Genomic DNA, 11214 nt, shown 5'->3' on the forward strand with positions numbered 1-11214 from the left:
TAAATTTCAAACAAATCTATTAGTTGATGAGTTTTCAACCCATCGTTGGGTGTTTCTCAAGTTAAAATAAAGTGAGAAAAAATGCCCTGATCATGTTGAATAGATGGACATATCACTCGGGAGATATTTCTGGCAAGATTGATTTTCACACATGCAGAGCTTTCTAGGTTGATTTTTACAAAGATCCTTTGTCCCTCCTTTCGTTGAATCATCATTGGGTCTATCCACATTCCCACAATACTCGTAGCTCAATTCTTCACCAGGCTTGATGCCTCTCCTTGCAAACATAGCCACTCTAGGAACTTCATTATGGACTCGGACAGCACACAAGAATAAATTTGGTTCACAAGAATGATTGATAAACCTTGCTATGCTACCTTTCAGCCGTGCATCAATAAAAGTTTCCATCGCACTACGTCCCCCAAAGTTTTCCTTGAGAACAAATATGTAGTTCATGTCGTCCTTTCTCATATTTTGCATTCTTATCTTTGCTTCCCCCATCGTCAATACCTCTCCAGCATACTCGCACATAAAGGCATTTTCCTCTATAGACTCCAAGACCCTCAATCCCCAACCCTTGTGACGAGTTCTAAAGACCTCCAGTTTGTGATGGATGCCATGCTGGACTAAGCGATTCACACATTCTTCACCGCACTTGCAAGACGCATTGCATTCAAATATAGGTTTTGAGGTTACTGCCAAGGGATCAGACGTAGCTTGAAGCAGTTTCCCGGAAGGTGTGTAGTTTGGTCCAAACCGCTCAAGGCAAAGACACGATGGTCCACAGGATGAAACTTTACAGGAGCATCCACAGTACTGTACTTCTTTGGGATCTGTCCCTACCAGTCCAGGACCAAGAACATTTGATTGAGTATACTGGAAAAGAAAACAAATATATATATCTACATGTCATGAGCTCAACCTTCAGTAAATCTAACAATTAATAACATGATTTTGATTTTTAAATTAATGTTTATTTAGTTTGTTTTTGTAACTTTCATTCACTAGTTTATGAATTATTTGGATCACACTTAACCATATTGCTGAACTTTAAAGTATACTGAACATTAAAACGAAGGGAGTCCTCTCAGCTTTAAATCTGGACAATTTTGTCTGAGATGTTGGCACAGACTCGCTAGCATGGACGTACATGTACCTCAAAATCTGATTTAAATTGCTGATCACCCTCCGCAAAGACAGGAACATTCTCCATACCGCAACAAATATCCAGTTTCCCTGAGGGTGTGTCTTCTTCTCTACTGGAGGATGGGTGTGGATTCATCTTGAAATGACACACTCTCACTCTCAACGCGAAACCGATTGTAAACACGGGTATTGCACAATCTTCCTCTCAGTTACCCTATTCGCACTGTGTTTTCGCGGGGTGTAATAATGCGTGCAATGTGTGATGTATTGTGGGATAGTTTCGACCACACATCCATATTGCATGAGGTAAAATAAAGCGTCCGTTGGCAACTAATAAAAATGGGGATTGGAATGTGAATGCCTTTCTTTTGTACTTTGTCACAATCAGGCCTGTAAGTACGTATTTAGTTTATGATATAGAATTTGTAAAATTTATGTGGCAGTTGTGAATAAGAATGTTTAGGTGGTGTGGCTGTGTTCTAATCTTTACGTAAAATGATAATAACGTGATTTTTAAAAAATACATTACAATACAGGGCCCCGTATGCATGTATTTGTGTGTGGTACGGTAGATTCTAAAACCATAGATCTAGTTCCTGTTGTCACTGCACGGTTCACCTGTCTTCTCGGGCTCCGGCTCCTTAGTAAGACAATGTCTTGTAATGCCCTTCCATAGCTCATCAATAAACGACTGCAAAGAGTTCATTCCGTAACAGATTAGGTCTAGCTGGATCTGTAGACTGGGAAGACTCAACAGGATTATCGCGAGGCGACGTCAGACTCGGAATCATATCCATAGATCTAGTCATGTACTTTGAACCGTAACTCCGGCGTGCAGATACCCTACTAAAACATACCAATCTTCATCAATTGTTCAGAAAATGGTCATGATTTAAAAGTTGTTTCTTACCTGTTTTGTGTCAATTTTTAAATCTTTTTTGAAGTATTTTCCCCCAAAACAAAGACTTATAATATAGATCTACACTTTCTCACATGTTTCATGGCCTGGCAAACCGCTGCACAATACAATATTAGCGTCCATCGTACCAACGGTGGGGTGCGGGCGCAACTGAAGTTAGCGACTGTAATCTCAGATCCTCTATAAATTCATGTGAGTTATTCATCATTACGGTCGCTAACTTCATGCATGCGTGCGTCCACACCCCACCGTTGGTACGGTATGCAATTTTACTTCAAGGCTTCCAAGTAGACAAAAGTTCAAAAGTACCCATATGACTGACCAATATTGTTTTTGTATTGCTCAGTCATCCAGGAACTTCAACTGTCAATATCAAATCGATATTAGTCAGACTACATGTAATGTAGATACCGGTAAATAATAATAATATTGTATGGCTTTGTTTTTACGTATGATACAAGAACCTATTGCTCCCGATAAGACAATAAGAGACTTGTCTTTGACTCATCCAATATTTTCATAGCTCAAGCAATATATTCTTGTATCGCACTCAAGGTCATCCAATATTATATAAGTATTGTGCAGCAGTTTGCCGTGAATCCTGTGAGAAAGTGTATATTAGAAGTCTTAGTTTTTAGGAAAACTACTCAGAAAAAAGAAAGAAAATTAACACGAAACAGGTAAGAAACATAACAACTTTTAAATCATGACCAAGGCTAAGGCATTATTTGAACAATTGATGAAGATTTAGTTGATTTTTTGGTATGTTTTAGTAGGGTATCTCAACGCCAGAGTTACGGGTCAAATTATGGATATGATTCTGAATTAGCGCCGAATTATCACCTGCTGGGCCTATATAGTATAATAGTAATAGTATACTTAAATTTTGTTTATTGTCATCTTCTCATCTTCCCTATTCTTCTTTGTTTCTTTATCCTGTGCTTTATGCAGTTCTTATTTTCATTTCTTCTCATTCTCATTTCTGTCGAAGTGAGAGTTTCTTTTTAATCTGCATTTGTGACTTTAAGGTTTTGATTTTTTTATTTTGGACACAGGCTCTGTAAGAGGAAATCCAAAAAAATACCATGGGAAGGAGATAAATAGCACAGGATGATTTGAAGGGTAATAAAGCATACACATCGATCAATTGATGACCATTTCATCATTGCCTGATGAAACTACGATGACTTCTCTCAGGTCTTCCTTCACCTTGAGGTTCCTCCTTGCCCTAAGCTGTGTCTTTGTTAGACTCCACTGGAGCCTGGTGAGCTGTAACCTCCAGCATGATCCAGGAAGATCCCTAGACGCAGGTCTCCATGATACAAAAGCAGTCATTGGAAAGTACTTCAACTACAGCATTCCAGATCCAACAGTGAAATTAGCAGAACATAAATTCCATTATGAGGTAATATAGGCTTAAAGATTATTGAGAGGCATTTAAATAGGGTGTGGGTATTATGTGGGTTTAAATATATGTGTAAAATAATAATTGAATATTACAGAATGCCTAATATAAGCACAATGTTGAATAGAATAGGTTTTGTACTTAAAAATTAAACTTGATTAGGTTTGTGTCATGAAAAGAAATTTGTTGTCATCAACAAATTTAACAATATTTGTGAGTCATCACCAATTGATAATAAGGGACAGCCAGTTTACAACCAGAAGAGGAGGAATGATGGTCAAATGGGAGAGCCAGACATTTAGCAAATTTAACACCATGTATGTGACATGTATGAGATGTCATGGTCGAGTGGATATGTCACCGGACTGTGGATCACAAGGTCCGCGGTTCGAGTCCCGCCGCTGCACTAATGTCCACTGGCAAGACATTAATCTACATTTGCCACACTCAACCCAGGTGAGGTACTGTAAATGGGTACCTTGTAGGATTATTCCTTGAAATGCACTGTGCGCTGATAATGGCTGCTGGAGCTATAAAGCTAGGGTAATAATTTCTACAGCTCTTTGGAAGCGCATAGGGACGTTATATAATGTGATATGTGCTATACAAGAACTGAATATTATATACAAATATATACTATTAAAAAAAAGTTTTGATTTTGATGATGAGGTAAATATAAGATGATTTTTATATTTAACTTATATTTTTCTGTGTAAATCAGTGGACAGTTGCTAAAATCGATTTTGATTTATCACTATTGATTTACCAATAGAAGCCATTGGACTTTTTGTTTCTTCTTTAAATCTCACAGGTATCTGAGGTTGGGACCAGCTCCATTCCCATGTGGCTTGTGTTCAACCACACTTCTCACACATTCCATGGAGTTCCTTTGATCACAGATAAAGGATTCTATCTGATTAAAGTGTCTTTGATATCTACATTCGATAATGTATCGTCTGTCCAAGCCAAAGATGTCTTTGCGATTGACGTAGATTTTGGAGCATCTCAAGATTTGACCAAGAAGGACATTTTAGGAAGTGTGGGTGCCAGACCTCACCAGATGTTGTATAAAGTTGAGCAACTGAGCGAGCATATTACGTGCAGGAGAAATGAAATAAAGACTCTGATGTCAGTAGTGTTTGATGCTAATATCAACCACCTCAATGGGAGCAGCAGGATGTCCTTGATAACCAGATTAGCACCATTTGTTAATCAACCTTTAGAGGAATTCAGCATGAGCTCCAAGCATAGTAGTGTCATTGATAGGTTACAGAAAAATATTGTGGTCGCGGCTGGTCCAGGTAATATACACAGTGCAGGAAGCAATGAAGGAGTTGTTGTATCCTGGCCGCTTCCCTGTGCAACACAGAGCCTCATCAACCAATTCCCAAATGTGATGGCCAGAAATATTGCTTCTGGACACTTAAGAGACACTACTGGTTATGATGTGATCAGTTGGTATATTTCAAAAGCGAGAGATAGCAGTGTGAAAGCCAGAGGACGGTCAAAGAGAGAGGCAGGAATGACCATTGCACCAACCCCCAAACCTTCACAGACTGCCTCAGTCATTACTGCAACCTCTCTGCTTTCAATCTCATCCACTGCTCAGTCAATGCAGACTATGCTAACATCATCTGTGGTATCAACTCTTTTATTTTCACCATCGAGCAGTGATCAGACAATGTCAGTCTTTTCAAGCAGTATGTCTGGATTTGTACTGTCAACAACTCCACTGGATTTTTCCTCCAGGCAAATTTCTCTGTACAGTCCATCTGAATCTCTACACACTTTGACAAGTATTGGAACAGAAAGCATACAACCATCTCTTTCACAATTGCCTTTTATGACAAGTCTTTCAACTTCTTTTCTTTTACCTACAACTGTATTGTTTAGTTCATCAATGCAGATATCACTGCTCTCTCCTACATCTCAGCAAAGACAAACTTTGTATACCTCCTACCAAACACCAATGTCCTCGACTGTGGAAAGTTCAAAGTCCACAATAGGATTTGTGAGTTCCTCTCTGCTTATGTCAAGTAATGTTATTTCACCTAGTACTTCAGCCTTTCCAAGTTTCCAGAGTACAAATGTATTGGTTAGCAGTCCAAGTTTATTCCAGTCAACCAAAATCATGTCAACTTCATTGCTTGTGACTGAATCACCAAGTATGTCCTCTGATGAATCTGTTCAAGTATCCTCGACCACCATTACATCAGTGATGCTCTATAGTCAATCCACTGCAAGTATGATGTTAGCAACGTCCAGTGAAATTGATATCTCAAGTGTCTTTTCATCTGGCTTTCTGACTACCCTTCTGAGCTCTGATTCAGCGACTACTGTCATTCTTCAAACTTCCTCAGGTTTCAGGAGTAGAAGTCTCCTTCCATCTACAGAGTTTTCAAGAATGTCTTCTCCAATTCTTAGTTCAACTCTTGTAGGAACTTCAGAATTTGAGAGAAGAAGTTCCTTTAGCTTTACTACAACAGAGATATCGACACTACCCCAGACTCCTTCAACATCTTCTGGTAGCACTTTGCCACCAATGCAGTCATCATTTTCTTCACAGATGTTGACCACTTCCCGTCTGTCATCTGATATAACTCCGTCATCCACTGGATCTGTTCAGACATCAAGTGGTTTAACATCAACTTCATATGTTGAGACGAATTCAGGAGGATCAATTACACCAATTTTGTCAACAGAAACTCTATTGTCTTCACAAATACAGAGCAGTTTCTTTTCAACAATGATCATCACAACACCTTATCAAACAGAAGTAACCTCAAGATTAGTAACAACAACCTTGAGTTCTTCAGAAATATTATTGACACAAGATGTCTCAACAGCTAGTACTGTGTTTCTTACCTCACATAGTCCGAGTGAAATCCAGTCATCTGAGATTGTTCAAAGTATGACTCCCACAGCAATCATTTCACCCTCAATCACCGAGTCATCCATTTTTTCTGCAAGCCCTGGAACATCATCCACTGCATCTCCAACAAGTACAGTTATCTCTGTATTGGACACTTCAACTCAGCGGGTGCCGTCCACCATGGAAATGACTTCAGGTATGATTTCCTCAAGTATTGTGATACCTGATACAACTTCTGTGTCGTCACTGATTGAAGTGTCCACACTTTCCAGCACTGAGGATATCACAGTATTTTCCAGTTTACTCTCTGATAATCTCTCTAGCACTGGTAGTTTCATAGACAGCACCTCTCTGTCAAAATTTCTGTCCTCAACAGTGTCTCCTGAAATATCCCTGCCTCCTAGTCTGTCATCTGAGATCCCTTATGTGACACAAAGTTTTCTACAGACCACTGGACTATCAGCATCCACTTCATTTTCCTTTCCCTCTACCACCTCACTCATTAGCATGTCTGAAATCATATCTCAGATACAGTCATCATACATTTCAAGTGGAATTGTGGCAACTAGTGCAACAGGGACCGGAATAACAATGATCCCAACAACTTTTCTACAAACACCTGCCATTTCTACAGTAAGTGCTGTAACAACTCTTGTGTCTGGAGTATCAACTTCTGTTGGCACACCTATTCTATCAGAAAGTTCACTTATGTCACTGCGTAGCTCAAGTGCAAGCGAGTTCCCTGTTCTTAGCACAAGGATGGCACCATCATTTTCATCTACAACGTTTGGAAGTCCTTCAGCACCTAGTTTCTCTCTTGCACCCTCAGAACAAACTATGACAATCAGTCAGGACTCGACTGTTTTTTCAGCAGCCTCGCAGATATCAACCTCAGAGATATCAAGTGCAAGTGATTTTCCAATTTTGAGCACAAGTCTGACAACATCACTCTCTTCTTTTTCATCATTAGCAAGTTTCTCGACACTCAGTGTTTTTTTCACAAGTGTTTCGCTCTCCAGACAAAGCACGACTGCCAGCCAGGAAACACTCACTTTCTCAACATCTTTGTTTTCCACACTGAACAGCTCAAGTGCAACTGATTCTCCAGTATATAGTACATTTGGGACAGCAACATTTTCATCTGTATCATTTGGAAGCTCCACAGCACCTGTTGTTTCTTCTGTGAGTGACTCTCTAGCACCCTCTGAACTTACCACTTCTGTCAAACAGGTAACCACAAGCCTAAGATTAGAATCTGATTACAGCTCAACAACATTGTTCTTTTCAGAATCCCAAAGTGAAACACCAACATCGTCTTTCTTTGGAACGTTGGCTAGTCAGCAATTGACATCTTCATCCAGTGCCATCATAGGGTCGTCTTTCCTACAATCAAACATGCAGTCTTCTACAGTTGTCCGGCCATCGATATCATCATCATTTATGTCAACATCTTTTATTATTTCCCCAAGTACGCAGTACAGTTCTACAACCCAAACAGTATATTCTCTCAAATCTTCAGTAACACCAGATCTCCCTAGTAGTTTCTCTGACTCTCGGACCACTTCTGTCCCATCCTTAATGACCAGTTCTGTACCTGTGACGGAGAGCCTGGTATCAACCTTATCACCCCAGTTGAGTACCTCATCAGAAGTAATGTCAACTAGTGTTCCTTCCAGGTTCTTCTCATCAACTCAAGAGATAGTCATGAGCTCCTCACCTAGTCCTACATCTTCATCATCAGTTCCTTCCACTCCAGGGGTGCTGCCATCCACCACTATCATGTTGTCCTCTAGTCCTGCTTTTCCACAGACATCTTCTACAGCTGGCCGGACTTCAGTACTCCCTTCTCTTCCCAGCTCAGATGTTTCCTTGCCGATGTCAACACTTCTTGTGTCTACCTCCGACATTCAACCAACTCCATCATACTCCAGTCAAGTTGGAGTTGTGTCCACTTCAGTTGTTACCACTCAACCAGCAACAACTACGACAGAAACCACAACAGGTAACTATAATTTCTTCCGTTCAATTTCATGTGAGCTTTTTCTTTTGTTGTTGTTGGTCTCATTCTAAAGATTGTAAAGTTCCTTGAAGTAATACATTGTTTAATGATTTTCAATAATTAACATTCTTATAATGAATGTGAGAAAAGAAGAAAATTTACTATTTGTCTTTGTCGATGTCCATTGGGTACCTGTATGAGTCAATATGAGTGCTTTATGTGACCCATATAGAGGATGAAAGAACATTGTATAAATATTTCAAATGTTATTTTAACATTGGATTGTAACTTTTACCTGTCGGCATTTTCACAATTTAATAGTGCTTTTTATTCACATTCATTCCATAAAACTTCTTTTTTGTTTACCTACACAGAGCCTGAGAACCAGGCTCCAATCATCCAGCATCCCATCGACGAGATCTGTGTGGCACTAGGAGATATTCTACAGTTCTCCATCCCAGAAGACACTTTCCTTGATCCAGAGGATGGTTTGACCTTTGACCTTCAGCTTGACCTGCTCACAACGGACAACCAGCCAGTGAGTCTGTCCAACTGGCTTCAGCTAGTTAATAATCAGCAGACTCTAGCTGGTGTACCTTTAGACAGTAACCTCACAATCTTTAGAAATGAGTATCTCTTGTCTGCAACAGATTCAGAGGGGCTGGTGGCATATGATGCATTTGTTGTCAAAGTGCAAAAACGATCTTTGGAGTATAATCATGAATTTGTTATCACCCTTGAGAATGATTTCCAAAGTTTTGTGGATGACAGTCAAAACATTGTTTCTCTGTGTGGTGATGTTGCCAGTTTTCTCAAAGATCAAAACACTGATGCCTTCAGTGTTGCTTCACTATCTGAAGGATCTGTAGTCATGACATATTCCAACAAAACTATTCCAACAAAGTATTGTGACTATGAAACCATTGATAATCTATTTAGCAGGCTAGCTTATTTAAATGGAACGCCAACAAATGCCTTTCAAGATGCTTTATTGCCAAACAATGCCATAACAGATATTGAAAGGATATTCTTAAATCTCTGTTCTGTGACAACTGAGCCACCGGTGACCAATGTGACAGAGTCCTCTGTGACAGGGACCAACCTCCTTCTGGTGACAGTACTTCCAGCGTCTCTGGTGTCTTTCCTCTTGCTGATCTGCTTCCTCATCTTCTGCTGCTGCTACAAGCGTAAGAGAGGCGGGGAGGAGTTCTTGCTGCGGGAAGAGAAACCGATCTACGCAAAGAACCGCAAGCCCATCTACTTGGACGGAGAGCTCAATGATATAGAACCCCGTGGAGCTTCGCATCCTGTCATTCTCCCGATCGATGTTGATGCTGTGAAGTCATCTCGGCCTTTTAAGCGCAAACCTCACAAGCCCTCCAGTGAGCTGAGGCCACCACCACCTCAGTACAGGCTGCCCGACTACGCTCAGGTGAACTTAGGCTTTGATGACTTTGAGAATAACATGTATGAAATGGAACCTCCAACATACACTTCTCAACCTGTTTTCCTTGATGCAGCTGACTCCAAATCACTTGATGATAGACCTTCGCCCCTCTACAGGTTACCACCACCATACCAGTCCCAAGATAGAGGATTCTTTGAAGAATCTGACATATGAATAAATGCTGTCTTTGCTCATAAAATTAAAAAAGGGACAAAAAATGCTTTTTTTTTAATGATGAAGGTTTTATTATACATGTTTATTTTTGGAATACCCTTGACTTGCTACCCGGACTATATTTCCTTATTTATACTTTAGAAATTTTAGTCTCAGACATGTGCAGATCAAACAGATATACATGGAAATAATTTTAAGTAGAATAAAGCATGTCACATCGAAAACTTCGATTCAATCAGTTAAAATACAAATTGTTAATATCCAGTCTTAAATTAAAGAAATAAAAGGAGATACAATAGATGTCTTCATCAATGAAATATACATTGCAGCAGCTGAACATATCAACAACAAAAAAGGGAATACTGATGTTTCAAGATTAATTTTTCAAAAGTCTGATTAGAATAGCCAATTAGATTAAAAATGGTTTCGTGAAGAGTAGAGACGAATAACGAGCAATACACATTGTCACTATCTTTTACCAGTCTAATTGTATACACTTTAGAAATGATTCAACTGAAACTATAACAATGTTGCATAATGACCTTTACCCCAAGTACATTCTTGTAGTTATTGTCATCAAGTTGTCTGTTCATTCTACTACATTGTGGCTTCTAGTTTGTCTATTTGTATCATGTAATGATATGAAACTGCCATTGAGTAGGTCCTTCAGTTGAATGTCTACTTCTTGAAGCAAATTAACATTCAAACCCAGCAAAATTAGCAATGAGTAATACATTGTACAGAGGAAGTTTAAATATGAATGCCATTTGATTTTATGAGGCCACATCCTTGTAAAGTTTTAATGCATGCATATTTCACATTCTTACTCTTTCTCTACACCTTCTTTCCTTCCCCTCTTCTCTTTCTCCTCCCTCCTTTTCTTACTTCGTTCTCTTCCTCTTTCTCTTTTTTTTTCTTCACATTTGTTTCTGCTCCTTCTACTCTCTCTCTCTCTCTCTCTCTTTTCTTCTCTTCTTCTGCCCCGCTTTCTCTCTCTTATTCTCTTTCCTCGATCCAATGCTCCTATCTCCTTCTTCTTCCTCTTACTTTTTCTCCCTTTTCTTCTACTTCCTGTCATTCCTTTCGTTCCTGTTTCTTTTTTGTGCTTAAGTCATCATTCATACTTGATCACAGCTTTTGCATGAATGTAGATATCAGATAAAAATTTATTTATTTTCTTCATGATGTTACTTACACATCAGTCGCATGTATTGTTTCTAAATTCTATATATCCATTTCGTATTTATGTAAT

The 11214-nt window shown here is 39.3% G+C and overlaps 2 protein-coding genes across 4 annotated transcripts; one reads left to right on the forward strand and one right to left on the reverse strand.

Moving 5' to 3' along the window:
* LOC115918289 (histone-lysine N-methyltransferase SETMAR-like) lies at positions 1 to 1304 on the reverse strand. The gene is made up of 2 exons (XM_030972545.1): positions 1157 to 1304; positions 1 to 876 (listed from the first exon to the last, which is right to left on the reverse strand). The coding sequence occupies exons 1-2, from the start codon at positions 1280 to 1282 to the stop codon at positions 91 to 93; spliced, it is 912 nt and encodes a 303-aa protein (XP_030828405.1). The 5' UTR covers positions 1283 to 1304; the 3' UTR covers positions 1 to 90.
* Positions 1305 to 1392: 88 nt separating this feature from the next.
* Positions 1393 to 10686, forward strand: LOC577422 (cell wall protein DAN4). Of its 3 annotated transcripts, none has more exons than XM_011673422.2 (4): positions 1417 to 1538; positions 3121 to 3470; positions 7631 to 8344; positions 8716 to 10686. In XM_011673422.2, exons 3-4 carry the CDS (start codon positions 7738 to 7740, stop codon positions 9960 to 9962), a joined length of 1854 nt encoding a protein of 617 aa, XP_011671724.1. In that variant the 5' UTR covers positions 1417 to 1538; positions 3121 to 3470; positions 7631 to 7737; the 3' UTR covers positions 9963 to 10686. The 3 variants fall into 3 exon arrangements, 2 of the variants coding, with proteins under 2 accessions (XP_011671724.1, XP_030828407.1); XM_030972547.1 differs by having other exon boundaries at positions 1418 to 1542; XR_004061758.1 differs by lacking the exons at positions 7631 to 8344; positions 8716 to 10686 and adding an exon at positions 4282 to 4397 and having other exon boundaries at positions 1393 to 1538.
* The last annotated feature ends 528 nt before the right edge of the window (positions 10687 to 11214 follow it).

The sequence above is a fragment of the Strongylocentrotus purpuratus genome, unplaced genomic scaffold (assembly GCF_000002235.5).
Source record: "Strongylocentrotus purpuratus isolate Spur 01 unplaced genomic scaffold, Spur_5.0 spur5_scaffold_6, whole genome shotgun sequence".
NCBI lineage: Eukaryota > Metazoa > Echinodermata > Echinoidea > Camarodonta > Strongylocentrotidae > Strongylocentrotus > Strongylocentrotus purpuratus.